This window comes from Pungitius pungitius, chromosome 13 (assembly GCF_949316345.1).
Source record: "Pungitius pungitius chromosome 13, fPunPun2.1, whole genome shotgun sequence".
Lineage (NCBI taxonomy): Eukaryota > Metazoa > Chordata > Actinopteri > Perciformes > Gasterosteidae > Pungitius > Pungitius pungitius.
In genome coordinates this window covers 18,182,516-18,210,446 of record NC_084912.1, presented here as the reverse complement: position 1 = coordinate 18,210,446, position 27,931 = coordinate 18,182,516, and the positions used below count along the sequence as shown (strand labels likewise).

The 27,931-nt window shown below is 45.6% G+C and overlaps 1 protein-coding gene across 1 annotated transcript; it reads right to left on the bottom strand.

Annotated features, from left to right (window-relative positions):
* Positions 1 to 17,525: 17,525 nt before the first annotated feature.
* si:ch211-195b21.5 (uncharacterized) lies at positions 17,526 to 27,361 on the bottom strand. Its single transcript, XM_037466386.2, has 8 exons — positions 26,986 to 27,361; positions 22,184 to 22,326; positions 21,343 to 22,063; positions 20,003 to 20,603; positions 19,388 to 19,455; positions 19,205 to 19,301; positions 19,000 to 19,118; positions 17,526 to 18,425 (listed from the first exon to the last, which is right to left on the bottom strand). The coding sequence occupies exons 1-8, from the start codon at positions 27,190 to 27,192 to the stop codon at positions 17,928 to 17,930; spliced, it is 2,454 nt and encodes an 817-aa protein (XP_037322283.2). The 5' UTR covers positions 27,193 to 27,361; the 3' UTR covers positions 17,526 to 17,927.
* Between the last annotated feature and the right edge of the window lie 570 nt (positions 27,362 to 27,931).

The window sequence follows — 27,931 nt, the reverse complement described above, 5'->3', positions numbered from 1 at the left end:
GGCAGTCGAGTGGCTGCAGGTCGTTGCTCCCTGAGGGTGTTTTTGGTTCTGCTCCAAAAATGGCATACCCATGATAAAAAGTGTAACTACTTTGTCTATCCGGACAATTCTTTTTGAGAATAAAAGGGAACCTATGGGTGTTCTGATGTGTCAAATCACTTTATATATTACTTATTATAATGAGGGCAATCAATACAACGGAAAAAAGAATCTTTGAATTTTGAGATTTGCATGAAATGATCGATAGCTTCCTTAGCCGATCAGAAGTGTCACAACGGGCGCTGCAGGTACCGGAAGGGAGGACTCAAATGCAGGACTTTCAAATAAGTGTTTTTAATAAGTCCAAAACAGGCAGACGTGCACAAACCACCGCAGGTAACGTAGACAATGACATCAGACACACAGGGCTTAAATACACGAGGGAGGTGCAGGTGATTGGACACAATCAGACAATCACAGGACAAGGCAGGAAGTGAAGCTAACCCAGGGACACCAGAGACATGAAACTAAAAAATAAGACAGGAAGAGGACCCAAACCGTGACAAGAAGCCAAATTGGGTAGAGCATAATTGACCCTTCCAAATGTTTCATTGAACGAACAAAGCTATAGTTTGCAAGTGCTGGGATGGTGTAACCATTAAAAGACTTGAACTGTCCCAGTTTGTCTTGTCCCATATTATTAGGTAATTGTATCTCAGGTGATTCCGGTAATTAGATGGCTAGATAAAGGCTCCCTGACCCAGTGCTTTCGGTGCTCTTATCTTCGTGGTCCCTTCTTCCTGAGAACAAGCAGACCTTCTGTGTATAGTGTCTGAGTGCAGACTACTATTTTGTGGGACGCGTGTAAGGCTTCTCTGCCATTTCTGTTTCTATTTTTCCTCCTGTTTTGTGGATAGACAGGGAGGTCAGTATTGTTTTTCCATTTCATACGGTAGGCCAGAAAGACTATTTTCTAGCTAGGATGGGGTTTTTGTTTTCTTGCTTTGGCCTTTGAGACCCTGATGCCTTTTTCTTCCATTTCAGTTGTCGAATTTGGTGTTAAGTCGTTAAATATAAATTATATTTACTGTTACTGTTCAAACCTTGCTCACGCTTTATCTCCATCGTTCCACCTTTGCCAAGGTTACCTTCTTCTACATTTGTGTGTTACGCCTGTGCACCTCTAGGCACGATAGGCAGGCTGTTACATAAGTGGGGGCTTGTCCGGGATATGGCTGTGTTTAGTGTGTAACATTTAGTGAGCAACCCTACTTGACAGCTGTAGGAAAGATGCCCTATGTGCAATTGCTGCACTCTATGGAATCCAAGTCGTTGATTATAAAAGAGTGAAAGGCTGATGTTCTGACCAGACTACGGAAAAAAGTGTTTCTCCTAACAGGTTCAGAGCAACCGATCCCAGCAGAGGACACTGAGGCTGCTGCTTCAGGGACTCCATGCAGGGCTGCTAGACTGCTTGAGGGAAAACCACCTTTATCAATGTCACGATTTGAACCATCGTCGATTGACTCCTAGATCTTATGGAGGTGCTCGTCTAAAAGAATGTTTAGCTCGTCTTGAACTTAAGGCAAAGGACAGGGCATTTAAAGAAGAACTAGAATTCCCTCTATTTCGGGGAATTCCTCCTGCCCTGCATTGGCCTGAGGAGGTGTGGCCTCTACTACTGCAATGCAAGTTAGTTGGTAAGGCACAAGAGGCATGTGCAACCCTTTTTTTTAAAGAAAGTCTTTGGTATGATAAGGTGAGAAATGCAATACTTAGGATTTATGAACTAGTACCGGAGCCTGAAGAAAAAAAAGAGAAAAGGGTATGCTCTTGATAAATGGTGCCTAGCCAGCAAAGCTACAGATTTTAGTTTGCTCCGGGAACTGACATTGCTGGAAGAATTTAGGAACTGTTCCAGAGAGCACTTTGGTCTCCCTCGCTGTACAGAAAGCTACCACCTTGTAGGAAGCTTCCGTTCTGGTGGAACAGTTTGCGTTGACACAGACTGTTACACCTGTGCCCTCCTAGGCACAAAAGGCAGGCTGTAACATCACATGCGATAGACAACCCGCGTTAACCCATGCCCTTTGCCATCGCCAAAGCGATTTTTAGATTTTTAATCACTTTTCCAGAAAATTTGCCATGTCTTGAAACATTTTTCGGTAGACCAACACTGAAAAATTATTTTCCCTCGAACCCCTAGGTGGACACCGGTGGTCAGGGAAGCCGTTCGACTGAAGGAGGCCTTCCGGGTTATGATATCCGGAGGCAGTGAACCGACAGGCTCAAAGGGCAGCAGCCTCTGCCGTGATGGAGACAAAGCAGCGAGTGTGGGAGGAGTTCGGGGTAACTATGGAGAAAGACTTTCGATAGTCTGATTGTCGAACCAAGGATTGAATAGGAACAATGCGGTTTTCGTCCTGGAACAACGGACCAGCTCTTTACTCTTTCACGAATCTTGGAAGGGGCTTGGGAGTATGCTCATCCAGTCTGCATGAGTTTTGTGGACCTGGAGAAGGCGACCGGGTCCTCCGAGAGAAAATGTGGGAGGTGCTGCGGGAGTACGGGGTGAGGGGGTCCTTACTTGGGGCCATCCAATCCCCGTACGGCCAAAGCAAGAGCTGTGTTTGGGTGCTCGGCATTAAGTCGGAGTCTGTCCTTTTTGCAGATCATGTGGTCCTGATGGACTCTTCAACTGAAAGGCTTTTCTGATATAATTTCCATGTTGCAAGAACAAGTGCTTGATCTGTAACATTAGGCTTCAGCGCAGCCTCAGAGCTACTGGCATAACTAGACTCTTGTTGTAAAACTACAGGTGAATAACCACACTGTCAGATTAGGAAAGGAACATTAAATGTTTGCCTTTGTTTCCTCTTTCATCGTCCGCAACATAAAGACTTAATGGAGTGTATGCTCAGCCTTTATTTCTTGAAAAAAACAAAAACATAAAATTCCACAAAAGTTATTCAACTTAGATTTACTTTTTATTGATTGCCGAGTAGATCTCACTTGGGTTCCCTTTATCCAAGCCTTCAGTGGAGGCTGCTTAAAGGTTATCATGTAAATCATTAACTGTCAGGTCAATGTTAGGATAGTCTGGTATCTGCTGACAGCAGTGGGGAAATTGTTAAACCTTGTTGTTTTAAATCAACCAAAGTGCAATTCTAAAGATTTTTCATAATTTGAACTCACTTTGCTCCGCGACCCGACCCACCAGTGGAGAAACACTGATTTAGATGCCATTAAAAAAGACAGCACTGGGACATTAAAACAGTGATGCACACAAATAACTACACAATTACAAACTACTTTACACATATAATCATAATTGGAAAGTAACTTGCAATTCAGAACCTATAAAATAAAACCAAAAAGGCATATATTGTCACGGGTGGCTGGTGCACGTAGAGGCAGCACTCAAATGCAGACTTTCAGGCAAAAAGTGTTCTTTAATAAATCCCCCCAAAAGTCGTCAGGGACCAGGAACATATACCAACGACGTGCACACGCATTTAAACAATGACCCTGCCTGGGGAGCAATTAGGGGTTAGGTGTCTTGCTCAGAGAGACTGCGACATGGCACACGGCGATTTGAACCACAAACCTTCAGGGAACGAAGGTTACATACGTAACCGAGAGACGTTCCCTCTCAGGGAACTCGAGCTGCGTAAAGACGCTGTGGGAACCCTATACCCACTCACCATATGAGCAAGTGACCTTGGTGTGAAGTTTTAAAAACGCACACTCAGACGAGCACCTGTGCTCCAGGTGTAGCGTTAAGGCCAAGGTGATAAAACCTCACGAACGTGTGGAGAGAGGACCAGCCTGCTGCCATGCAAACGTCGTGTAGCAATACTCTTCCCGACAACAGGGCTTTAGAAGCCGCCATACCCCTAGTAGAATGGGCCCGGACAGCCAAGGTGTGGGCTGGCCGGCCCGATTCATAAGCAAGTGTTATGGCCTAAACCACCCACTTGCTCATCCTCTGCTTAATTACCGGGCCGCCAGTGTTTGGGAGGCCCGAAACACACGAACAGCTGTTCGAAGAGCCTACACAGGGAGGTCCTGCGGACGTACAGGTCTAGGGCTCTGAATGGGCAGAGGAGGTTAAGCTTCGTCTCGTCCGACGCTTTTCTCTTCTCAGGACGGGGGAGCACAGAAAGCCTGCAGCACAATCAGCCCGACCGTAGCGGACGGGACCTTAGAAATGTAGCCGGGGGAAGGGAGAAGAACGCCTTCACCATACCGGGTGCAAATTCCAAGCACGATGGGGCCACCGAGAGGGCTTGCATATCTCCAACTCTCTTGAGGGAAGAAATAGCGAGCAGGAAGAGGGTCTTAAGAGCCACATACTTCACTGCAACCTCCGCCATGGGCTCGAAGGGAGCACCGGAGAAACCCTCTATTACGATGGCCAAGTCCCACGGGACTCTAGTGCTGGCCGCTGGCCTTAGCCTCAGGGTGCCACGAAGGAAGCGGGATGCCAGCGGGTGTCTCCCCAGAGAACGCCCGTCTAGTGGGGTATGGGCTGCCGACAGGGCCGTCACATATACTTTGATGGTGGACGGGAATAAACCTGTGGCAAACGCTCCTGCAGGAACTCCAGTACTGAACCGACTGGGCAGTTAACTGGGTCCAGCTGTCGTTGCCCATACCAAGTGGCAAAGCAGCTTCCATCTACCGCCGTACGCCTTCCTCGTGGCGGGGGCTCTGGAGTGGCGGATGGTCTCCACGACTTCGGTCGAGAGACCGGCTCGTAGGAGGCGGGTCCCCCTCGGGGTGGAGTCCAGTCCCCGGGCCTCGGCCCCTTTCTCGAGGGAGCGTCTGCCCCCCATATGGCCAGAGGCCGCAGGCAACGGCGAGTGTCCTTGATCAGACGGCGCTGGTTTCCCCACGGGGAGAACCCCTTGGCCCTGGGCCACCACTGCAACGGTCTCAAGTGTAACGCAAAGGATCACGTAGGATGCTGCTGCCAGGAGACCTAACAGTCTCCAAAACTGTTTCACAGTGAGTGGCTGGCCTAGCTTGTCCTGCTTGACTGCGGAGAGGATCGAAAGTACTCGAGCGGGAGACGGATGTGCCCGCATCGTGGTCGAATCCCAAACAACGCCCAGAAAGGTGGTCCTATGCACCGGGGACAGCACGCTTTTCCTGGCATTGAGTCTCAGCCCCCAGACGATTAATGTGGGCAAGCACAACACCTCTATGTTGCGCTAGAATCAACCGTCGTCTATGTAGTTCAAAATGCGGATGCCCTGGAGACGCAATGGTGCCAGAGCAGCGTCCACGCATTTGGTACGGGGTGAGAGGGCTAGGCCGAATGGAAGAGCCCAATATTGGTAAGCTTTATCCCTAAAAGCGAACCTCAGGAACTTCCTGTCATGGGAGGATGGAAAATAAGCGTCCTGGAGAACCATTGAGATACATTGGGGCGGGCTCGCCACTCTCCCATTAAGTCTCTGAGGGTGCACCGGCCCCTCGGGGTCTCTGGACGTCTCGGGTCTACAGACACAGTGCTTAGTAACGGCGTACTGGCAGGGAAGCGCTAGTGTAGTAGCGCCGGAACCCTCCTCGGAGGGGGCGAACGGCCCTCGGGCTCGCGCTTGCTGGACCCGGTCGTGCCCCGAAGCAGCGGCGGGGACAACGGACCGACTCCCAGAGAGTACCGGGGAGAAGGGAGCACTGAAAAAATGCAGTGACACCCTAGCCCCTCCGGTGGGGATACTCTCCGGGCCCTGACCCCTTAAGGCGTCAGGGCGAAGCCTTCTTCGCGGCGGCCGTACTGAGACCAGTCCGGCCGCGAGAGGGACCCGCCTGAGCGCGTCGCGCTACGGCCCAGCTCGACGGGGGGGTGCCTGCAGCGCGACGCTCTCCAGCTGCGCCAGGTGATGAGAACGATGGCCCCCGGCCCCGCGGACGTGGCGTCGACGGGCTCTTACGAGGTAGCACCATCGTATGCAGGTAGAAAGCCACCTGCACTGCTGCCGGCAGGCTGTTGTTTACCTGCCGGCCAGCTGATATGGGACTTGTCAGCGGCTCGGTGAGGACCTCCAGCAGATCTTCTTTTCTTTTCTTTCGGCGGAAGCGGGGGAATGAGTCGCCTCGGCGTCAGCCTCCGCTGCCTCTACGCTCACCACGTCCAGCTCCTCGGAGCCGGGAGAACGTGGGAGCGGCGTCTCGTCCGAGGTGGAGGAAGCCGCGGAGCATGCCTCCGACGCCGGAAACGAGCGCCTGGATCCCGCGGTGAAGGGCCAGGGAAAGGCCCCAGCCGTCCCGGAATCCTCCGCGAGATCCATTTGTGATCACCACCTGAAGACATCCGGCGCTCTGCCTCGGCACGAGCTGGACCGGAGCCGCGGGGAGCACGCCTCATCGAGCTGCTCCTCGGTGAAGAGAGCTCGACGGGAAGACGGGATTGCCACACACAATCTGCACAACTAGCCCCCTCAAGGGCTAGCTGAGCGTGCTCCACGCCTAGGCAGACAACACAGGCGTGTCGTCTGAGTCACTGCCCGTAATAAAACGGGTGCAAGGCGGAGACACATTGGACAATACTGCTCAGCCATTACCAGGTGGAAAAACTTCACACGCACTAGATGAAGGCACAGAGATGAATGGTCCTGCCCTTCGGGTCACTTTATAGCGCCCTGGTCCGGCGTCCCCGCTTATGACGTACCAGCTCGCCATTGGTTAAATTTTACACGTGCTTCATGACGCGGTCACGCATGAGCGTTCCCACAGCGTCTTTACGCAGCTTGAGTTCCCTGAGAGGGAACATAAGTGGCAAAAGATGGCTTCTGATTCTTTCGGCTTCTCCAAAAGTTCCCATCAGGCTCAGACAGTAAAGCTCACAGCTGGTTGGGCCATCCTCTATTCCAATAAAGTCCAAAGTAGAAGTACATCTGATGATGGTTATATCTGGTCGAGACACAGAGACACAGAAACATTGAACTGAATACAGAGTGACTTTTGCATGTTGACCAATGTGCACCGTTTAATAGCTACGTAGCCTTCAAGCTAACCATAGCAATGCACTTTACTCTGTAAATGTTTGTTCAGACTCTCAGTCAACACACTAAAGTGTTGGTAAAGCTAGTTTGTTCAAAACATGTTCACAATGTTCAATAAAAAGTAATCATTAAATTACAACAAATTGTTTGCAATGCTCTATTACTCAAAGGTTTCCATGGATCATGGTTCTATCTGGACCCTGCTGCTAAAATCAATGTTCTTATTATTTTAAATATGAATCAAATTACTATTACTGTCATCATAAACCAACTTTAACGGCTTTGCTTCTTTCCTAAAGTCTTTGTGCTTTCCCTCCCCACAGAAGCTTCTGTGGATGGTGGTTCTATCTGATGGTGGTTCTATCTGATGGTGGTTCTTTCTGACATTGGTTGTATCGGATGGTGGTTCTATCTGATGGTGGTTGTCCCTGCGGTGGTTCTGCTGTACACTTGTTCTGCTACTTGCAACTACTTGTATCATTTCTGTTAGAGGAATTAAATGTATTGTACGTCTTTTACATTCTTTATTCTGTAGACATGACATCCATTGCAGTCTGTCCATCCCGGGAGAGGGATCCTTCCTCTGACGTTCTCACTAAGGTTTCTTCCCTTTTTCCTCATGGAAAGGTTTTTTCATTTTTGGGGGAGTTTTTCCTGTGCCGATGTGAGGGTTTGGGGACAAAGGATGTTGCATGTGCACAGACTGTAAAGCCCTCTGAGGCAAATTTGCGATTTGGGGCTTTATACAAAATAAAATGAATTGAATTGACTTATTTTGATGGTGGCCATGTTTTGAGTTTGTTGAGACAGAGACGACAAAGCAAAGCCTGAATCATCAAACTATCCAGTGTTATGTGTGTCACTGGTTACATATTGTTTTGAGAAGGAAATCCTATTCCTATTTTTTTAATGAATTAATCAGTTATTTAGCAGTCTTGACCTCTTTTGTGAAAGTGAAAGTAATTGATGTTTCTTTCTTGTTCCATGTGAGCCATGCTAGAGCTTTCTATTCCTGGACCCTGTAGGTTAAAACATTGTAGCAGACCAAAGCTGCTGATTTGTTTCTCCCAACTGACCTAACAAATAAAGAAGGCGGGGTCTGCCTCCCGGAGGCAGACCAGTTGAAAAACACTGGGCTACAGAGCCGTGGTCGATCAGGACTGAGAAGCCAGGCTGAACTCCTCTCCTGACTCCCCCAAGCTAAGCGCACACACCCACACCCATACACACACTGGACCTGAACATTCTCTCTTTCCGGACGCCTACCCCGAGACTCCAGTGTTAAAATACTGTGATTCTTTGTTTTCTGTGTTTTGATTGGGATATATTTTTCTGTTTGAATACAACCGTTTCCCCTAACTAGATGAGCTTCCTTGTTTTTGTATGTGATGAATTTACACTTTTGTAGGGGGGGGGGGGTACAATATTTTGATCTTTACCAGACGATAAACGTATAAATTGACAGCGAATAACAAGGGTTATTTGTCTGTCTGGCGCCCAAGGTTCTGTTCTGAGTAGAGACACCCCCTACACTACACTTACAAGAGAAGGTCTTTCCATCTGCTGGTCAGCCATGGATACAACATATTGACAAACGTTTTGTGTGAAAGAAAGAAAGAAAGGTTTATGGACATCTAGGTCATCTTACACATGTCACAAAGTGAAGAAAAGGGAGTTTGATTTCCTTTCTTTAGTGTGTGTTGGTTGTATGTCTTGGCAATAAATTCACAAAATAGATTTCTGTACCCTTGTATTCTTATGTTTCTATTTGCTGACGGCAGTGGTGGGTGTCCCATTTTAAAGAGAAGTACGACCCAAACACAGAAGCAGGGTTTGGAAGTCATGACTTTAATAAAGAGAGCCTGAAATCGAGCAGGAGAAACAAAGGAAACCTGGGAGGACCAACTGGAGGTAAAACAGACGAGACAAGGGACACGTGCCTAAAAACACGTGGAGGGACCGGTGATTGGACACAGGAGGAAACAATCAGGGACATGGCCGACAATCACAAGCATACTTGGGAAGTGAAGTAAACTACTCCATGAATGAATTCCCCTGCTGCAGCATTAATAAAGGATTATCTCATGTTATCTTAAATGTATTAATGAGACAGACGTTATACGTAACTGACTCCTGATGTCCAAACTGATCTTATCTGAGACATTGACCAAAAATATCACTAAACATGTTATGATTGATTCCTTTTAATGGCCCTGTGACTTTCCTCCCATGGATCCATGATGTCCTTGGCTGCTAACTCTAACATGTTTAGTGATATTGTTGGTCAATGTCTCAGATAAGATCAGATGACAACATCAAATGAAATGGAATTCTGTGGTAAAACACAAAACAGCTTGACCTGTATTTGGAAGGTATTTAAGTGACTCCAGTGGTGGAATAAAACTAGGTACATATAAGTACTTCAGTAAAAAATTAGGGCCGGGACTCGATTAAAGATATTAATCTAATTAATTAGAGGCTTTGTAATTAATTAATCGAAATTAATCGCATTTTAATTGCATAAATATCAATCGCGGGGGGGGAACAATCGTGGCCGCGTTTGGTGATGCTCAGCGATGGTCCGTTAAACGGGGCCGGGGGGACAATCGCGGCCGCGTTTGGCGATGCTCGGCGATGGTCCGTTAAACGGGGCGGGGGGAACGATCGCGGCCGTCCTGTAAAAGAGGGTAGCGCGAGCCTTCGTAGATCGGAGCATTCGTGGCCGTTTCTCACCCCCGATGGGGGTAGCGCGAGCCTCTGTAGATCGGAGCATTCGTGGCCGTTTCTCACCCCCGATGGGAGTAGCGCGAGCCTCCGTAAATCGGAGCATTCGTGGCCGTTTCTCACCCCCATTGATCGGACGATCGGGGGTGGGAAACGGCCACGTTTGGCGGACGCGGATGCTCAGCAATGGCCCGTTTGACGGGACCATCCGCGATTGTTCCCCCCCCCCCGTTTGACGGACCATCGCTGAGCATCGCCAAACGCGGCCGCGATTGTTCACCCCCGCCCCGTTTAACGGACCATCGCCTAGCATCGCCAAACGCGGCCGTGATTGTTCCCCCCCGCCCCGTTTAACGGACCATCGCCAAACGCGGCCGCGATCGTTCCCCCCGCCCCGTTTAACGGACGGTCCGGCCCCCGTCGATCGGACCATCTGCAGCCGTTCGAGATGGTCCGATCGACGGGGTGGGAAACAGCCGCGGTGCGCGGTACCCCTGCTCTATAGCAAGAGCTAATTCATACGGCAGCCATCTTGGCTTGCTGCATGAATTACCGTAAATATTGTAATTGTCAGTCGTCATGTCTGACCTTTAAACTCAACATTCAGATTTACATTTAGATTTAACATTTACATTTAGATTTAACATTTAGATTCAGATTTAACATTTAGATTTACATTTAAAATTTACATTTAGATTCAACATTTAGATTTAACATTTATATATAACATTTAACATTTAAATATATATTTAACATTTAGATTTAGATTTAACAATTAGATTTAGATTTAACATTTAGATTTATGTTTAACATTTAGATTTAGATTTAACATTTATATATAACATTTAACATTTAGATTTATATTTAACATTTACATTTAGATTTAGCATTTACATTTATTATTTACCAACTTTGTGTTACTGCCAAACATTGTACTTGGAAATCATGTATTTACATGATTTTGTCTCTAAATTTTTGAAAAAGTGACATGTGAATATTGTCCTGCTTTTTTTATTCATATGATAACGCTAAATATACGAAAACTGCGCAGGATTTAGAACGTGCAACATTTTACAAACGGCGCCCCATAAAGGCATCCAACCAGCCTGCCAGTTCACCTTGACCAATATGCTGCTTACATGTCAATGCATCAGTAATACCAATACGTGGTAGTATCCCATCTAGTTACACTCACAGGGAGCTTCTTCTGTTAATCGCACAAGTTGACTTTTGATTGCTCAAGTATGTTTTGCTGAATACTTGCGTTCCCATACCTACTTTTACGTATAAAACAATCCATTACCTTTACTTATCATGGAGTGTTTTATTTAACAGTGTGGTATCACACTTGAGTAAAGTATCTGAGTACTTCTTTCCCCCGCTGAGGTAAAATGTATGTCAAAGTAAAACCGAATGCTTTAGTTTGGAGAAACTGACATCATTTTAATATTCCTGTGAAAAATACATGAATGAATTCAAGCACAAGACTGGTTTGTTATCAATTCATTTTATTATGGCAGTTGACAGCATGACGATCTGTAGAAGGTTACCCATAGTTAAAGCATTCAAGGCCAATGGCTAACTAAACCATTGTGAGAACTTTGCCAGCAATGGTTCTCTTTCCCTGTTAACATCTACGCTATTATTGGATATGTATGCTCTCCCCAGAGGCCTCTGAGGTCATGCAAAAACAGCAAGGCCAGTTAATAACTCCAGATTGTTACCTTGAGGGAATCCTTTGTATCCATTTGGCTCCCACACTCAGCACACATACTGGTGTGATAGTATGCACCAGAGATCACGGATCATTCTCATTCCACACTGTCCCTGTTGCTGCAAAAGATTTACATATTAGAATGTTTAAATAGAAGCACACTCCCCCTGGCAGCAGGAAAATCACCTTTAAGTAGAGAATCTGTACTGTATGCTTGTATAAGAACAAAACCTAATCAATCAATTGCTACTAAATATCCAAGAATCCAATTGAAGAGTTAACTTCAGACTCAGCCCACTATGGGCATCCAGTTATGTCACATGTGGAAGTGGGATAGATTCCTCTGGAGCTTTTCAGAGTTCCCCGGCTCTGTTACCTCAGCACAGATAGTTATTTAATTTACACAAAATCGGTTACGTATGTAAGGGAACGAGACACTGCGTAAAGACGCTATGGGAACGCCCCTGCGTGACCGCGTCATGATCCCCCGCGGCCTGTTACACTTGAGACCGTTGCAGTGGTGGCGCAAGACCATGGGATTCTCCCCAAGGGGGAACCAGCACCGCCTGATCAAGTCAGCCGGCGCTGCCTGAGGGCCTTGGTCATATGGAGGCACCCTCGGCTTCTAGCCCAAGGGCCCGTTTTAGGGGCGATCTGTCGCCGGGTCATCCTCACCACAGACGCTTCCCTCACGCGCTGGGGTGCGATCATCCAGACACCCTGTCGAGGCAGGGGCCGAGGCCGGGGACTGGAGACTCCACCCAGAGGCGGTGGAGTGCCCGTGTGGTCACTTCGGCCGCGCCGATGTGGACCTATTTGCCTCCACAGAGACAACTCATTGTCCTCGGTGGTTCTCCCTCACGCACCCCGCCCCTTTCGGCTTAGATGCTTTGGGACAGGCATGGCCAAAAAGCATGCGCTTGTACGCTTTCCCCCCGGTTGCTCTGCTCTACGGGGCGAGAGGGCTAGGCCAAAAGGAAGGACCTTATATTGGTAAGCTTTATCCCCAAAAGCGAACCTCAGGAACTTCCTGTGTTGAGGGAGGATGGGAATATGAAAGTAATATTCCCATGGAGACCCGGGACTTCCAGAGTAATATTCCCATGGAGAGTAATATTCCCATGGAGATCCACCGTGACAAACCAGTCCTCGGACCTGATTTGTGCCGCGATCTGTTTGAGAGTGAGCATTTTGAAGCTCAACCTCGCAACAGCGCGGTTCAAAGGGCGGAGATCCAGAATCGGACGCAAACACCCATCCTTCTTTGGAACGATGAAGTACCGGCTATAATAGCCTGACTCTCTGTCTGGGGGGAGAACTCGTTCTACGGCTCCCTTCCGCAGCAGGGTCTGTACTTCTTGTTCCACCACCAGAGCCTTCTGGGGGTCTACCACCGTAGGTAGTACGCCCCGAAATCGAGGCGGCCGCCACCTAAACTGGATGGCGTGGCCAACATCGATTGTGTGCAGGACCCATTGAGATACGTTGGGGAGGGCTCGCCACTCACCAAAAAAAGTTTCTCAAGGGCTCCTTAGAGGGCCTCCTTAGAGGGGGCGAGCGGCCCTCGGGCTCACGCTCGCTGGACCCGGTCGTGCCCCGAAGCGGCGGCGGGAACAACTGACCGACTCCCGGAGAGTGCGGTGGCACCCTACCACCTCCGGTGGGGGTCACTCTCTATTGGACAAAGTCCTCTCCGCGGCGGCGGTCCTCAGACCAGTCCGGCCACGAGAGAACCTTGTCCGAGCGTGCAGTGCTGCGGCCCGGCCATGACGGGGGGTGCGCGCTCTCCTGCTGCACCAGGTGGTAAGAGCTCGTCGACGGCCGGGGCCGCCTTCGAGCGGCCCTGCGGACGTGGCGTCGTCGGGGAACGAAAGAATCGAGCGCCTCCGCCTGCCACCTCTCGGCGCGGAGTTTATCCGCCACATCCCCAATGGCACCTCCGAAGAGGGTAGTGGGGGAGAGAGGGGCATCCAGGAGGAAGGACTTGTCCTTCTCCTGCAGTGCGGAGTGGCTCAGCCAAAGGTGCCGCTCCGTAGCCACCATGGCTGCCATGGAGCGGCCGACGGACTTCGGCGTCTCTTTGGTGGCTCGTAACGCGAGGTCAGCTGTGTGCCTCAGCTCACTCATTGCCTCCAGCGTTAGCTCCGTCCCCTCGGCCACGTCGGCCAGCAGCTCTGCCTGATACGCTTGGATAAGCGCCATCGCGTGCAGGCAGCACGCCGCTTGCCCCGCCGCAGAGTAAACCCTGCCCACCAGAACCGAGGTAGTCCTCGAAGGCTTGGTGGGCAGTACCGGTGTCCTCAACGACACGTCCGCGGGGGAAACATGGCTCGCCAGAGCCCCCTCCGCGGCCGGCATCATTCCGTAGCCATGTCGCTTAGCCTCAGCTAAAGACGAGTACAATGCCGTACGCGGGTTGTACACGCGAGCAGACACTGGCCTACTCCAGGACGCCGACACCTCAGTGTGGACGTCTGGGAAGAATGGCAGGCACCAGCGTGGAGGCACTCTGCGGGAAGGTAAAAACCGATCCTGCAGTCTACGGGGAGCAGACGGCTGCTGCTCACTCGCCGCCTCAAGGGCTAGCTGGCCGTGCTCCAAGCCTAAGCAGACAACACACAGATCGTGTGAGTCTCTGCCCGTAATAATCGGGTGCTAGGGGGAACACACTGGACAAAACCGCTCAGCCATTTCTATCTAAGTGGAAAACTTCACACGCACTAGATGAAGGCACAGAGATGAATGGTCCTGCCCTTCGGGTCCCTTTGTAGCGCCCTGGTCCGGCGTCCCAGCTCGCCATTGGTTAATTTTCAGTGCTTCAAGACGCGGTCACACAGGGGCGTTCCCATAGCGTCTTTACGCAGCTCGAGTTCCCTGATAGGGAACTATGTTGCACGCTGTCTAGGCTAGTGCTATGCTAGTGCTAGGCCAAGCTAGCGCTAGGCAAGTTAATTTATCAGTTGAGTAGCTAGCGATAGGAAGACGGAGATTGTGAGCTTGGGTGCTCATGATAACCTAATTGACGGAGGTCTAATCATCTCGTGCACTGTGTTACACATTATGCTTAATCTTCTTAATGTGAATGTCATAATACCATAATAATTTCTGACACATAATGGCGTTCACAGTTTAGGCTATGCGGCCGGACTATGACAAAAAAATTCCAACATTTTAAATACAAAATACCAGTATTGCGTACCAGAAAATACCAGACTTGGCATCAGTCTTTGTGATTTGAGAACCTTTTTTTCAGTGATGGTGTTACGTGCCTACTGGTTTTTGAACTACTGGTTTGGCTACGCGTGCGTGTTTGTTTGTTTTCCCCCGACAGCGGCATATGTTGTCTGCCTCCGTCACTTTTGTCGTCACACTTTCGCAAACATATTGCTGAAATTGTTCAAAATGCATCAGATATTGATTGCAGCGATAACGAGTGGATAAGTGAGCACTACATCGCCACAACCTGGATTTGAACCCTGTCGAGCAAGATAACATTATGTCATGAGGCGGCTGCGATACACCGTCGGCCAACCGGGCTTGTAGGGTGGTCTGCTGATTTGTATAGTGATAAAATTGTACATCATCAGTGGCAAGAAAATGTTTTAGTTCAGGGTGAACATTATATGTTCTTTTTAGGGCTGTCAAAAATAGCGCGTTAACGGCGTTAATCAGCTGTTTGTTGTTAATTACGTCAATTTTTTTGACGCATTTCACGCATGCGCAGTGTGACAAATTATTCAGGTCAGTATAGTGCCTCTTCCTCTAGGGAATGCACTTCATCCTATACAACACATTACTGCCACCTGCAGGCATATGTCAGGACGTCAGGTTCAGCAAGTCGTTTGCGCCAGAGACCCGCACCCCCCCCCCCCCCTCCCCGTTCTCGCGCAGCAAAACAGAGAAAAAAAGCTCCGCCCAGCAGAGCTTGGCTAAGAGCAGCGCTGAGGTAGAGGACCATCGGAGAGACCCGTAATACTGTTCTGAAACATGCGGAGGAAGGGAAGCCAATGCGATCTAAATCCTCCCAGGTATGGGAATATTTCACACTGAAATGGGGGGTGGTAGCGGATTTCTTTGCAGCGCCAGTCGTTCTAATCGCCGCGCTCGACTTCAAGGTGTAACCTTTATTATTGTTCGGTCTGAAACGGCGCGCCCAGTGACGGGTGGTGCAGCAATATTGTTGTTCGGGTGAAAATCGGGAGAAAGGTCGGTCCGGGAGATTTTCGGGAGGGGCTTTGAAACATCGGGAGGGTTGACATGTCTGGTCATGTCTGGTCATCGCAGCCCTGAACCATCAGGAGCACAAACTCACAGCAGAGTGGGATAAACTGCAGAGGCTCGAGACCCTTCTAGAGCCATGCAGGGAAATCAGTCTGTGACTTATCAAATAACATTGCTTTGATTATTTTCTGAAATGAATTAAAAAATCAAATATCAATAACATGTATTTATGTAAAAAATAATAATGATGATAATAATGATAATTATGTATCTGTGTCCTGTTATTTATCTTTAGTATGCATTTCAGAAAGAAAAAATGGTTAGGATTCAGGTGTGATTAATCATGATTAATCCACTGAAAATTCTGATTAATTTGATTAAAATTTTTAATCATTTGACAGCCCTAGTTCTTTTATGTATTTCTTCATACGTTGCCACACTGATGGCATAAAGAAGAGTTAAAGCCCCGTTATTATTGGACATGGCTACAATCCGAAGCCCAAGGTGTTTTGGGTGCTCGCTCCTTTAGCTTGACGCACGCTCCTGATCTTGAATCTAGAATCGATTGCTCTTCCTTGAGGTCCCGGATGTTGTGGTTGAATTTTTTGCTGTTGAATTTTTTGCAGTTGAATTTTTTCCGTTTGAGTTTTTTGCAGTATTTTGACATTCAGAAACATTCAGATACATAATTTCAATGCATAAATATTCAGTGCTAAAAATCACCTTTTTCTTTCAAAACCCGATGACAATGATTTACTTCCATACATGTGTAAATACTCGAACTAATTCTATGTAGCTGCTTCCTTTTAGGATTCTGCTACTGACCCCTTTCACAGGAGCAGTGTAGACTTAGTAAAGGGATACATGCTTTTCAGATGCCCGATGGGAAGAATACCTATTTTGTACCAGTGTTCCCATAAACAGGTTTGAAGGCTGACTTACTGCTGGTGGAATAACGCTGTCTCTTAGAGATCACTTTTATAGACTGCTCATTTGTTCTTTTAGCAACCTAAGCCTGGCTGGCTAACATTTTCAATAAAGGTCATGATTAATATGAATTGTTCATATTATTTATGTCACTTATTAAAATGTTGATATTGAATAAATCAGTCAAAGGTGTCAAAATATGGATGGTGGTTGTCCCTGCAGTGGTCCTGCTGTACACTTGATCTGCTACTTGCAATTACTTGAATCATTTCTGTTGTAGGAATTGAATGTATTGTACATCTTTTACATTGCGGATTCTGTAGACATGACATCCATTGTAGTCTGTCCATCCCGGGAGAGGGAGCCCTCCTCTGACGTTCTCCCTAAGGTTTCTTCCCTTTTTTCCCCATTGAAGGGTTTTTTCACTTTTTGGGGAGTTGTTCCTGTGCCGATGTGAGGGTTTCGGGACAGAGGATGTTGCATGTGTACAGACTGTAAAGCCCTCTGAGGCAAATTTGTCATTTTAAATTTTGGGCTATACAAAATAAAATGAATTGAATTGAAAATATGTGACCTAGCAACAGATTGTCGACTTCTAGAGAGAACAGAATTATTTCAGCTACGGTTTGGGTCCTCAAGGCTCTTAGTTGTGCTTCGGGAGATTTAACTGAAAGTACTCACGTTTACAAACTTTGAGCAAAGTGGGTTTCCTGGATGTGGAGTCATAGTCTCCAACACCACCTTTCAATATGATACATAACAATAGTCGTTTGTTCTCAACAACACATCACTTTAATCACTCAACCTGTGAAAAGTCTGCACACTTTTAAAATGTAGCTTTTGATCATGGCCAATGCAAAGGATAATCATCTGACCACTCGATTACAATAGCATTTTACTTATTTAAATGAAACATTTCTTTACTACAGTCAACACAGAAGACAAACTTGTGTGTGATCTTATATTTCAGATAAATATGCAAACAAGAAAATGGAAAGAGCTGCAAAATACAGATTACATTTCTAATCCTTTAATGTTGTTGGAAAACAGTGACATAGTAGCAATGGTATTGAGAACAGATTTAATACAAAAACAATTCAACCTTTAATTTAGAACACGAAACCAGCACATGAGTGTTCTGCAAAAAATTCAAATATGACATCTAGAATAATCTTTGAACTATGGCAACTATATGCTCTTCTTAACAGCACAATAGCCAATCCGTCCTTGAGGCCTACTGCCATCTTCTGACCACATCAATAAAAGATTGTTAGAAGTTGTTTAGAAATACTTGGGCAGCAACAAGATGCCGACATCGCATCAGGCTAGTGATGACAAGAATTCCACTATTAAGACTTCTTCTTCTTCTTTTTTTCCTTCTTCTTCTTCTTTGGTGATTTTTCAATGTGCTTTTTTCCTCTGTCGTCACCTCTAATATCACTGCTTTCATCTTTTGCTCTTTTGTCCTTGGGTGCTTTTCCCTGGCCAGCCTTGTCCTCCACGTTGACTTTGCTACGGCTTTCGACTTCCGGCCCATTGTTCACCTGCTCCTTAACCCTGGCGTCTGGGGGAGGAGTCAGTCCCTGGGACACCGTTATGAGCATCCTCTCCATCCTCATCTCCTCTTTCAAAGAGCCGCTAGTCTGTCCCGCTCCTTGGCTTCTGCGGTCTTTGTGGTGTTTGCTTTGTTGATCTCTTTCGTCTCTCCAGCCCCGTTGATGGTCTCTGTGATCACTGCGGTCCATGTGATATGCTCTCCTGTCTGATGGGTGTGGGTGCTCAGTGCTGTTGTTAAAATGGCGAGAGGATCCCTTGATGTCTTCAGCAGGCTTGTCAATCGGTAGTTTCTGCAGAAAGTGCATAAAAACTATTTTTCTGCATGTGGATATAGAAAATATTAGGATAAAGGTGGTCACCAAAGCCAATACATAGTGTGAAGTTTTCTGCTTTTTATGAAATGGGGCTCAAATGTAACGTTTGTGCTGCGGGGAGAGGAAAAGCCAATTGACTTTAATAAGTCAATAAAAATAAAATAAATTCAAAACATACCCTTTACACATTTCCAAGTAACTTAAGGCATCATTATTTACCTGGTATCTAAATAAATCATTCTTTGTTACAGAGTCAGTTTGCCAACTTAAAGACACCCCACCTGACCCTGCCTCCTGCAGCTACACTACATGTATGTCAGGTCTACGCAGTGGACAGTTGAACCCACGTTTTCCCCACTCCAGTGCGGAATCTTTAAAAAATACACGAAAAGCAAATATTTCATTTGTTGCGGACTCTTTTCAGCTGGTCAGAATCTGTCACAGTAGGACTTTTTTGTGCAATTAAGTCCATTAAACTCATGTTAATAAAGTTTAATTGAGCTCTATGGCACAGTTGGAAAGAAATCAGGCTTTCATACACTATACTTACCCTGCTGGAGTTACTATGGGAATGGATGGCTGCATGGTTTTCAGCACTATTCAGATCTCCAATGAACTCTTCACATTTCTGGCAGTAAAACCCAATTACTGGACTCAGAAAATTCAGGCCTGCAAAGGAACAAGAAGGGCAGTGAAGCACAGAGAGTACCTTACAGTGTGGAAGCATAGGGCAGTCATTAGAGAAACAAATGTACCATCCTGTTTCAACAGTCCTTCCAGCTCTTTCATCAAAGATTCCATTTGACTCATTCTGGCTTGTTTTTTAGTTCTCGTTTCCTCATTGTCTCCTGCCTTGGAAACACAAGAAACCATTTAACCATTCGTGAAGGGTTTCAACTTCATCACTCAGATGTTGAGTAGCTTTAAAATCAACTTACCTTATATCTATCAGAGAATGTTAGAGGTGTGACATTGGCATCGCTTTTTTCACGCCTTTCCTTGGTAACTTGAGGAAAGAACAACAACAACAACATGATTCTGCATTTTATATCAAAAGCATGACACTATAAAACATAAATCTTCGATCCAGGGGGCATTCATTTTCCAACCCTTCGGGTGCACCTCCAAGGTCAGCGCTCACAAAATGTCATTCCAGGCAACTTGAAAAATGATCCAAAAGAATCTGTAATATTCCACTGTGTGCCATATCGGTTACTGGGGATGGTAACAGCAAAGCAGTCCAATGACACGCTTTGGTAGCCTTTAAGGGAGGACTAAGCGCTGTCTTCTTCCCGTTTCTGTGACGCCACGGATGAAGCATGTTCTCTGTGCCATAAATGAAGCCTTCTTTTACCTGGTAGATCATACAGGGAACCAATCTAAAATTTGGTGTCAATATTCTATGGATTAGATGCAATCAAAGTGAAATGCAAAGTGAAAGCAATAGTCTAGTGAACCTTTTAAGAGGAGATGAGAAAAGTAATCAAAATAATAAAGACCGCAAGTGTTTGGATTTCCTAACCCGGATTTCCTAAGACCTGTAGTTGACTGACCTTTGATCAATGACTGTAAGGACTCCAGAGCGTGACGTACGTTGGGGTTACTCAGTGCTGGCAATGCTAAGGCTGCAGGAGACGGTTGCTTCCCTTCCTTAAGCGCCTGCATCTTAACCATGATCTCGCTGACGTCTGCTTTGCCCAGACTTTCTAATATGTTCCTGATCTTCTCACACTCAATGCTGTCCAGATTGGCAGAGGCTGCACCAGGGGAAGTCATTTGGGAATGCTTCAGATCAAGCGGACCCCCAAAAGTGCTGAATCTGGACGTCTGATGTTGTTGACTGCCTGAATGATTGGCAGGCTCTCCGACCTGGGGAAATGGTGTAAAGAGTGTGGGGGAGGATTTTTTGTCCCCTTTTCCTCCTGTATCTTCATTCCCATACAAAAATGACTCTTCATCCTCAAGAACATCTGCTTTCATGACTGCAGAGTCCTGCTGACTCTGCACCTGGAGCCAAGAAAAGTCACTGCCTACTCGGTCATGGGGAAGGACCATACTGTCATTTTCCAATGATGTTGAGTTCTCATTACTGTTGCACTGTTGATGTCTCTGCCCGTTAGGCACACACTCCATGTTTCTGCTTCTCTCTGAGGCCTGTAGAGAGGAGATAGCAACCATGACATACGGTTAACCAGTGGGTAACTATATATGCAATCATGAGCCGTCATGAGGTACTAGCTATCCAACAAAAAATTAGTTCTGGTGCCAGACGGGCTGGCCTGAGTACGTCACAAACTGCTGATCTACAGGGATTTAAACACACAACCATCTCTACGGTATTCAATGAGTGGCAGTTGTGTGAACGAAAATGCTTGTTGGTCAAGACAATGGGCAGACTGGTTGGAGATGATAGAAAGATGATGAATTAATGCTAACCATGTCCATATGAAAATATATATATATATAAAATACCTAAAAGGATTATTAGGAACACCATACTAATGTGTTTGACCCCCATTCGCCTTCAGAACTGCCTTAATTCTACGCTGAAAGCATTCTTTAGAAAGGTTGGCCCATATTGATAGGACAGCATCTTACAGTTGATGGAGATTTGTGGGATGCACATCCAGGGCACGAAGCTCCTGTTCCACCACGTCCCAAAGATGCTCAATTGGGTTGAGATCTGGTGACTGTGGGGACCATTTTAGTACAGTGAACTCCATCAACTGCAAGATGCTATCTTATCAAAATGGGCCAAAAGAATGCTTTCAGCACCTTGTCAATGCCACGTAGAATTAGTTGTTGAACATTGAAATAGTGTTTGTGTGCCAAAAAGTATGTGCTGATCAGCTTATGAAAGAAGGCATTTTGGAGAGTGAAAGATGAGCTCTACCTGAACAGTGAGGATGGCATCTTTGAGGGTTGGCAACCGCTCTTCCAGCTCTTTGCTCTTCATGACCAGCTTCAGTCCTTCCAACAGGCTTTTCCCTGTCAGAGTCTTATTGCTGCTAAAACTCATTCTCTTTGAATCTTTGCCATGGGCTTTTTCACTGCTGCTACTTTGTGACCTGGACCTCCTGGGCCGGCTCTTGCTCCGCACTTGACTCTTCTTCTTGCTTCGGCTCTGGCTCAGACTCCTACTGCGAGGCCTGCTCTTGCTTCTGGCCCGGCCTCTGAGCCTGCTCTTGCTTCTGGCCCTGCTCTTGCTTCTGGCCCTGCTCTTGCTTCTGGCCCTGCTCTTGCTTCTGGCCCTGCTCTTGCTTCTGGCCCTGCTCTTGCTACTGGCCCTGCTCTTGCTACTGGCCCTGCTCCTGCCCCTGCTCCTGCTTCTGGCCCTGCTCTTTCCCCGCTCAAGGCTTTTGTTCCTTCCTCTGCTTCGTGCTCGGCTGTTGCTTCGTGCACGACTCTTCGCTCGAGATTTTCCACGGCTTCGGCTACGGCTTTTGCTCCTGGTGGGATGCTTCTTGAAGTCAGGGTTTGATTTGAGGATGTCTTTCAGAACATTTGCAGAGTTAAATGCCTCAGCCAGGTTGTATGCCATGTTTCCTTTGAGATAGTCTGGAAGAGGCTTGTTGGCTGCAATACATCTTAGGAATTCCTCACCAGCCTGCTCACTGAAAGGCAGCATGCATGTGCTTCAAATGACAGCAAACTCAAAATATACATCAAAACATGATTGCAGCAATTGCTGCTTAGGAACGTGAAATATTTCATCATCATTAACAAACATATACCTGCTGTCAGGAGGTTGATGATCCACAAGTGGGGGCTTCCACAGTGGCACTTGATTATGTTGATGAACAGGAGAGGAGATCTGCTGGCTGCCTCCCAAAGCACCCATTGTACTATCATTTATGGAGAAGGTGCTAAAGTGGGGCTGAGAGTATTCACAATCCAGGTTACGACAAATTACAAATACTTTCTCAAATTATAATTTACCACTTTTTAAACGACATATACATATGCACACTACCAGTCAAAAGTATGGGCACACTTTATCAAATTTGAATGAGAAAGTGTATCTTAACCTTTGACTGGTACTGTACTTTTACAAATAACAAGACAGACACCACCTGAGACCAGAGGCCTTTTAACAAAGTGCACTGGCACACAAACATATTACTAATAATTACTCTTCATTAATAGAGAGTTCATCTTCACACTGTCAGAGTCACAGCTCTGTTAAGGCATGGATTTCTTTCGTGCCTTCAACTAGGGCCAATCTGTCCTCGGATGTAGGAACATTGGAGGCAGCTGTAGGCCCAGATACATATTTGGATGGTTTCACTCCCATCAACATGGATCAACTCACTTCTGTAGTTTAAACCTTCTACCAGTCTCTTGGAAGTTGCTGAAGGAAGTTTTTCCATTCAATTAGCACGTCTTTACTGGATACTAGAGGTGTTTGCTAATTAGAGACCTATCTCTAATCTTCTCTTCTCTCTAAGATCCTTGAAAAAGTAGTCACAAACCAGTTTGATAACTTTCTACATAATAATGGTTTGTTTGAGGATTTTCCGTAAGAAGTCCAAATCTGAAAAACCTGTGGTCAAGACTTTGAAGAGATGGACCTTCACAAATCTGATGGTGTTTTTTGCAGAGCTGGATGAGACAACTGACACTGGGACATGTGTGCAGCGCCCTGGTCAGTGCGATCAGCAGCTGAAAACTGGTGAGTACCAGAGATGTGTCGTTCGTGAACGATTCGTTCGTTTTGAATGAATCTATACAAGGACTCGGAAGTGACGAGTCAGTTCAAAGAGCCATTCGTTCGTTTTCTCGTGGCCGCGCATCGGGACTTAGGCTCAGTCAAGGAAACAGAAATGATTAGTTCATTTCCCGACTGGGTTTGCATCCTAGTGATAGGATCACTGTTAGGTCATTGCACATGTTTGAGCAGAAGCACTCTCCGTCTTACCGGCGAGCTCCGTGTTGCGATCCGCTCTGAACAGCTGGAAGCCCGCCAGCTGGAGCGCAGAGTCCGGTATTGATCGACAAAGCCACCGTGAAGCAAAATTCCAGACCGAGTTGGGAAACGACCGAATCCTTTCAGTTTCCTCTAGCTACCAGTGCTGAGCCTATGCAGGTCACGTAAAAAACGATCCAAAGACTCTTACTCGGCCGACGAACGAATCGTTGATCCGAAGACACGGTCGGGAGGCGATTCGTTCACGTATTAAAGTGGTTTTGGTTTGCACAACATCCTAGCAAACTGTCGCATCACAACAGGAAACAACGTGCTTTCGAATAGGCTGATGCCAGGAACAAGCCATCCTCCCCAGTTCCATCCAAACAGGCCTAATAAAACAGTAACTCTTTCAGCAATTTAAGATGCAGGAGTATTTATCCGCATGCATTTGGGCTTTGCGTCGCGAGGGAGGGAACTGTACACATGCAACGTCCTCTGTCCCAAAACTCTCACATCGACACAGGGAAAAACTACCCCAAAGAGTATCTTGGTACTCTCAATATTTAACTAAATTTCAGTTATATGCATTGAACATATTGTAAATCCATATGTTGTTAATTTTGTTCACATGAACATCCACCACTGTCTGTTCCTCTGTGACTCTCTAAGGTTTCATCCTTTTTTCCTGTGCAAATGGGAGGGGTCTGAGACAGAGGATGCAAAGGTCATTGATTAACTAGGGTGTTAATGAGTAGGACCGAGTTTAATAAATATTAATGAACAAAAGACCAAAACCAAATATAAAATCTGACTTTGAGACATGAATTTGCCATCATGGATGGCCTGAATTATTTTTGGTTTAATCAAAATGACATCATGGAGGGAAAAGACTGACAAAACGATGTTAGAAATATGAAAAGATTTTTATTGGCCCATCTCTGGCACTTTAGGCAGTGATGTAGGGTAAGCTAAATGTCAACAATGCAGGGGTTTCTATTCACAGAAGGTGTAACTGCAGAGACACCGCCCCTACGCATGCAGGCATCCAATAGGAAGCCTCGAAACCCCCCCCCCACTCGACTAGATAAAGTGAGTGTTGGCATTAGTTGGCATTTTCATGTCGAGGCGGCGGGTGTTGTCAGCAGCTGCTGAATGTAACTAATAAAGTAACTTGTAATCTAAATTAGTTACTTTTAAAATCAAGTAATCTGTGAAGTAACCAAGTTACTTTTTAAATGAGAGGAAAAAACAATAGCGGAAAGTTGCTCCGCTTGCTTATGACAAGGTAAATACAGTTAAATTACTCCATAACAGCATTATCTTGGAAAACATTACTTCCTTTGTGGAGTTACTTTTGACAATATTCATTCAGTTTAAGTCATTTGCAACATGCATTGATCACAAGAACAAATGAAGTACATTCCAAATCGCAGTAAAGCAGTAGTGTACTTTCTTCTGTGGTCTGCAACTTCTGTTCCTCGGTTTTCAGCTCTAGAGGAATGTTGCATTATTGGAGCAGGTCCAATCCTTGATACATTTATTTTTTAACTGCAAAATATAAAAACCAATGGAAACAGACAAGCTGAATATTCACAAAAAATATATAAACATTTATTATTTATTTCTACAACATAAATTATACTATATCGAAGACTAAACTTAATGTTATAATAGCTGTATATAAAAAGTAATGACTCTCAAATTGCTCTTTAATCTGGAGTCCTTCAGGTTGCACAGATGTATAAACCTATGTAATAACTAGCTGGGAAACACAACGGCTAGCAAACAAGCTAGTCTTCTTTTCTTCCAAAAGCTGACTTACCCAATTTAATGTAGAGCAGGTACAGTGTTACTGCCACGTCCACTTGAGCCAATGGAAGTGGCTGATCCAGATTGCGTTGCCAAATTTGACCATACGGTCTGTCATCATGCAATTAAAATGATGCTGCCAAGTTTATGTTGCGGTTACTGCAAACACTCTTCTGCTATACAGATTTACATTGTTTTCTTTTTAAATAGCTGCACATTGCTGTCGGTATGAGGTTCGAAAACAAGAAAGTTAAAATTCTTACACTTAGGGTTCCTTTCTTACCAAGTCAATGGTTAAAAAAGAATGTTCTGTTTGATGCCTGAAATACAGGATAGAGGGATTTTAACATTTTCTTTTACAATGTATCAAAGGCATCAGAGTCATGAAGGCATTAAACAAGTGGCTAAATGGGACTACTAAACATCATGTTGTCATGTGTCACTTTCACGTACACTAACAATTTGGGTGGAGTATGGTTATGTGTTCGCTAGTGCACTTTATTCTAAACTTGTATTTATTGTTTATTTATTATTTCATATTTTATACCGTAGAGTTAAATTGTAAATTGAACATGCCATGTTATCGGTCTTGTTGTCCATTGTCTTACTGGCTAATGCTATTGCCCATAACATTAGTTAGTTATTGTTGAACAAAACACGGAACTATCATAGATTTTTCTTCTGCACTAATCCTAAAAGAAGAAAATAAATTAAACTGGCTTTTTGTCAAAGTAACCAATGCTGCTAACTTCTTCTGTTGTCCTAAAAAAATGATGTCATCACTGCAGAACTACTGCGTTACTCACATCTTGCCTCGTCGCCACTCTTATACACAGTTCAGTTTATTGGATTATATTTTGTGTCATTAATCATGGGCTATTGAATGATTTTCCAAACTGCATCCTATTGTGAGAAATGTTGAATTGAGAGTAGTCATGGCACTCAGAGAATATGGTTCTCCCAACAAGTCATTCATATATATATATATATAGATATATATTCTAGTCCATATGTCAGAGGAGCGTTCTATCACTTTCAGTTTGAGCAATTATGTTGGCGCATGTCCACAAATCAAGTATGTTACCTTATTGTAAGCATTACATTATGTAAAAACTTTTAACATGAAGCTGTTTGTTTAAAAAAAATATGAACATAGTCAGAACCACAGAAGATACTTTTAAAACCAAATACAGCATTTAGACTACTTTCGCAATGTCAAATCTTTGTTTGTCACATGATTCCCTTTCTTAAATTGCAGGTTTCATTAGCAATATCCGATGGAAGAATGATCTAACTGCTGACCTTTCTTTTACCTGCATGATAAAATGTCAGTGAGCTTCTACACAGTATAACCCTACATCCGCCTCGGTAGAGACCGATCACAAGCAGAGATGTTCGGGGCTCCTTGACCTCATTCTTCATCATATCTCTGCGGACACAATCCGGACCCTGTACTACTAGCCTCAACGCAGTAGAAGCCTTGAGCTCGGACTTTCGAAGTATTACATTGGAGTGTTATTTGGCTTACGGGTGAATACCAGACGTTTGTGTGACGTTAAAGAAACAACAACAACACGATTCGTGGGTCAATTGACGAGCAGCATATTTGTACTTAAAAGTACATACTTAGTAGAGACACGGTCCCGTTACTTTGTTTATGACGATGCACGTAACTCACAGATGAAGTGATGCTGTGTCTACATAAATAACGTGACATTATTCACGTCAGCTGCGGTGGTCTACGTGCTACTAACGTTGTAGCTCCTGTGTCATATTGAGCTAAGTTGAGATAGCTTCGCTAGAATGTTAGGTACCTACACGTAGGAAATGCTGTGCTGGTGGCCTGTTTAGGAGGAAATGGCTCTCCTGAGCTGAGGTCGAGAATGTCCCGCGAGGTGCAGGCGGCAAATGTCCTGGTGGAGCAACACCACAGGGCCCTCGGGGTCTGAAAGGAGGGCAATGGGGTGGTGGGGGTCCGAACGGCGGTGGTCCCTGAATAAGTTTCGCATTTCCTCCCCGGTACATATTCGTGTTGAACAGGACCTGCAATGCCGCGTATCGTAGACTAAACACACTAACCTGGGCCCAGTCAAATGTGTTATTGTTTAGCAGTTTGGTGTCTGGTTCGACGGTCTGCACCGGCTTTGGCTGCTACCGGAAGTATAACAGTGACACACGACAACTTCCGGAGTAAGTTGCGAACCCTGGTCCTTTCTCATGCGTTATATCAAATACTATGTCAATCGCTAATGAAATACTAATTTAATCACTAATGATGTCACCTATCGAACTGTAGAATCAATTACTGTTCTATTCTTAGCGTTCTAAGTACTGAGAAACGGCTTGAGTCTGTGAGGGCTTCGATTCGATTGTAAATATAAATGGGACAGAACTGTACTGACATGTCCACAACGTTACAAAATATGTATGATTGAGATGATTTATTTCATCCTTTTTACTCTCATTTGAAGGTCTTCCAGGCTCTTTCCTCGTAAGATGTCATTTTAAATGTTTAGTTTTTAGTCAAAACAGCTTTAATTTGAAAATGAAATATTACATTTGTAAATATAGTTTGATTTCATGTGGGCTGTTTTGGTTTAATCGTTGGTGTACATTTATGACCGTCTGAACACGTGTACCATACTGTGTTTACATATTTTACGAGTCATCCCGTTTTAACGTCACATAGCAATGAATTGTGGGTAGTTCTGGTTGTCTTTGACTTTTCACACTTCTTTTTTCGATGGCGCTTCGGAGAATAATG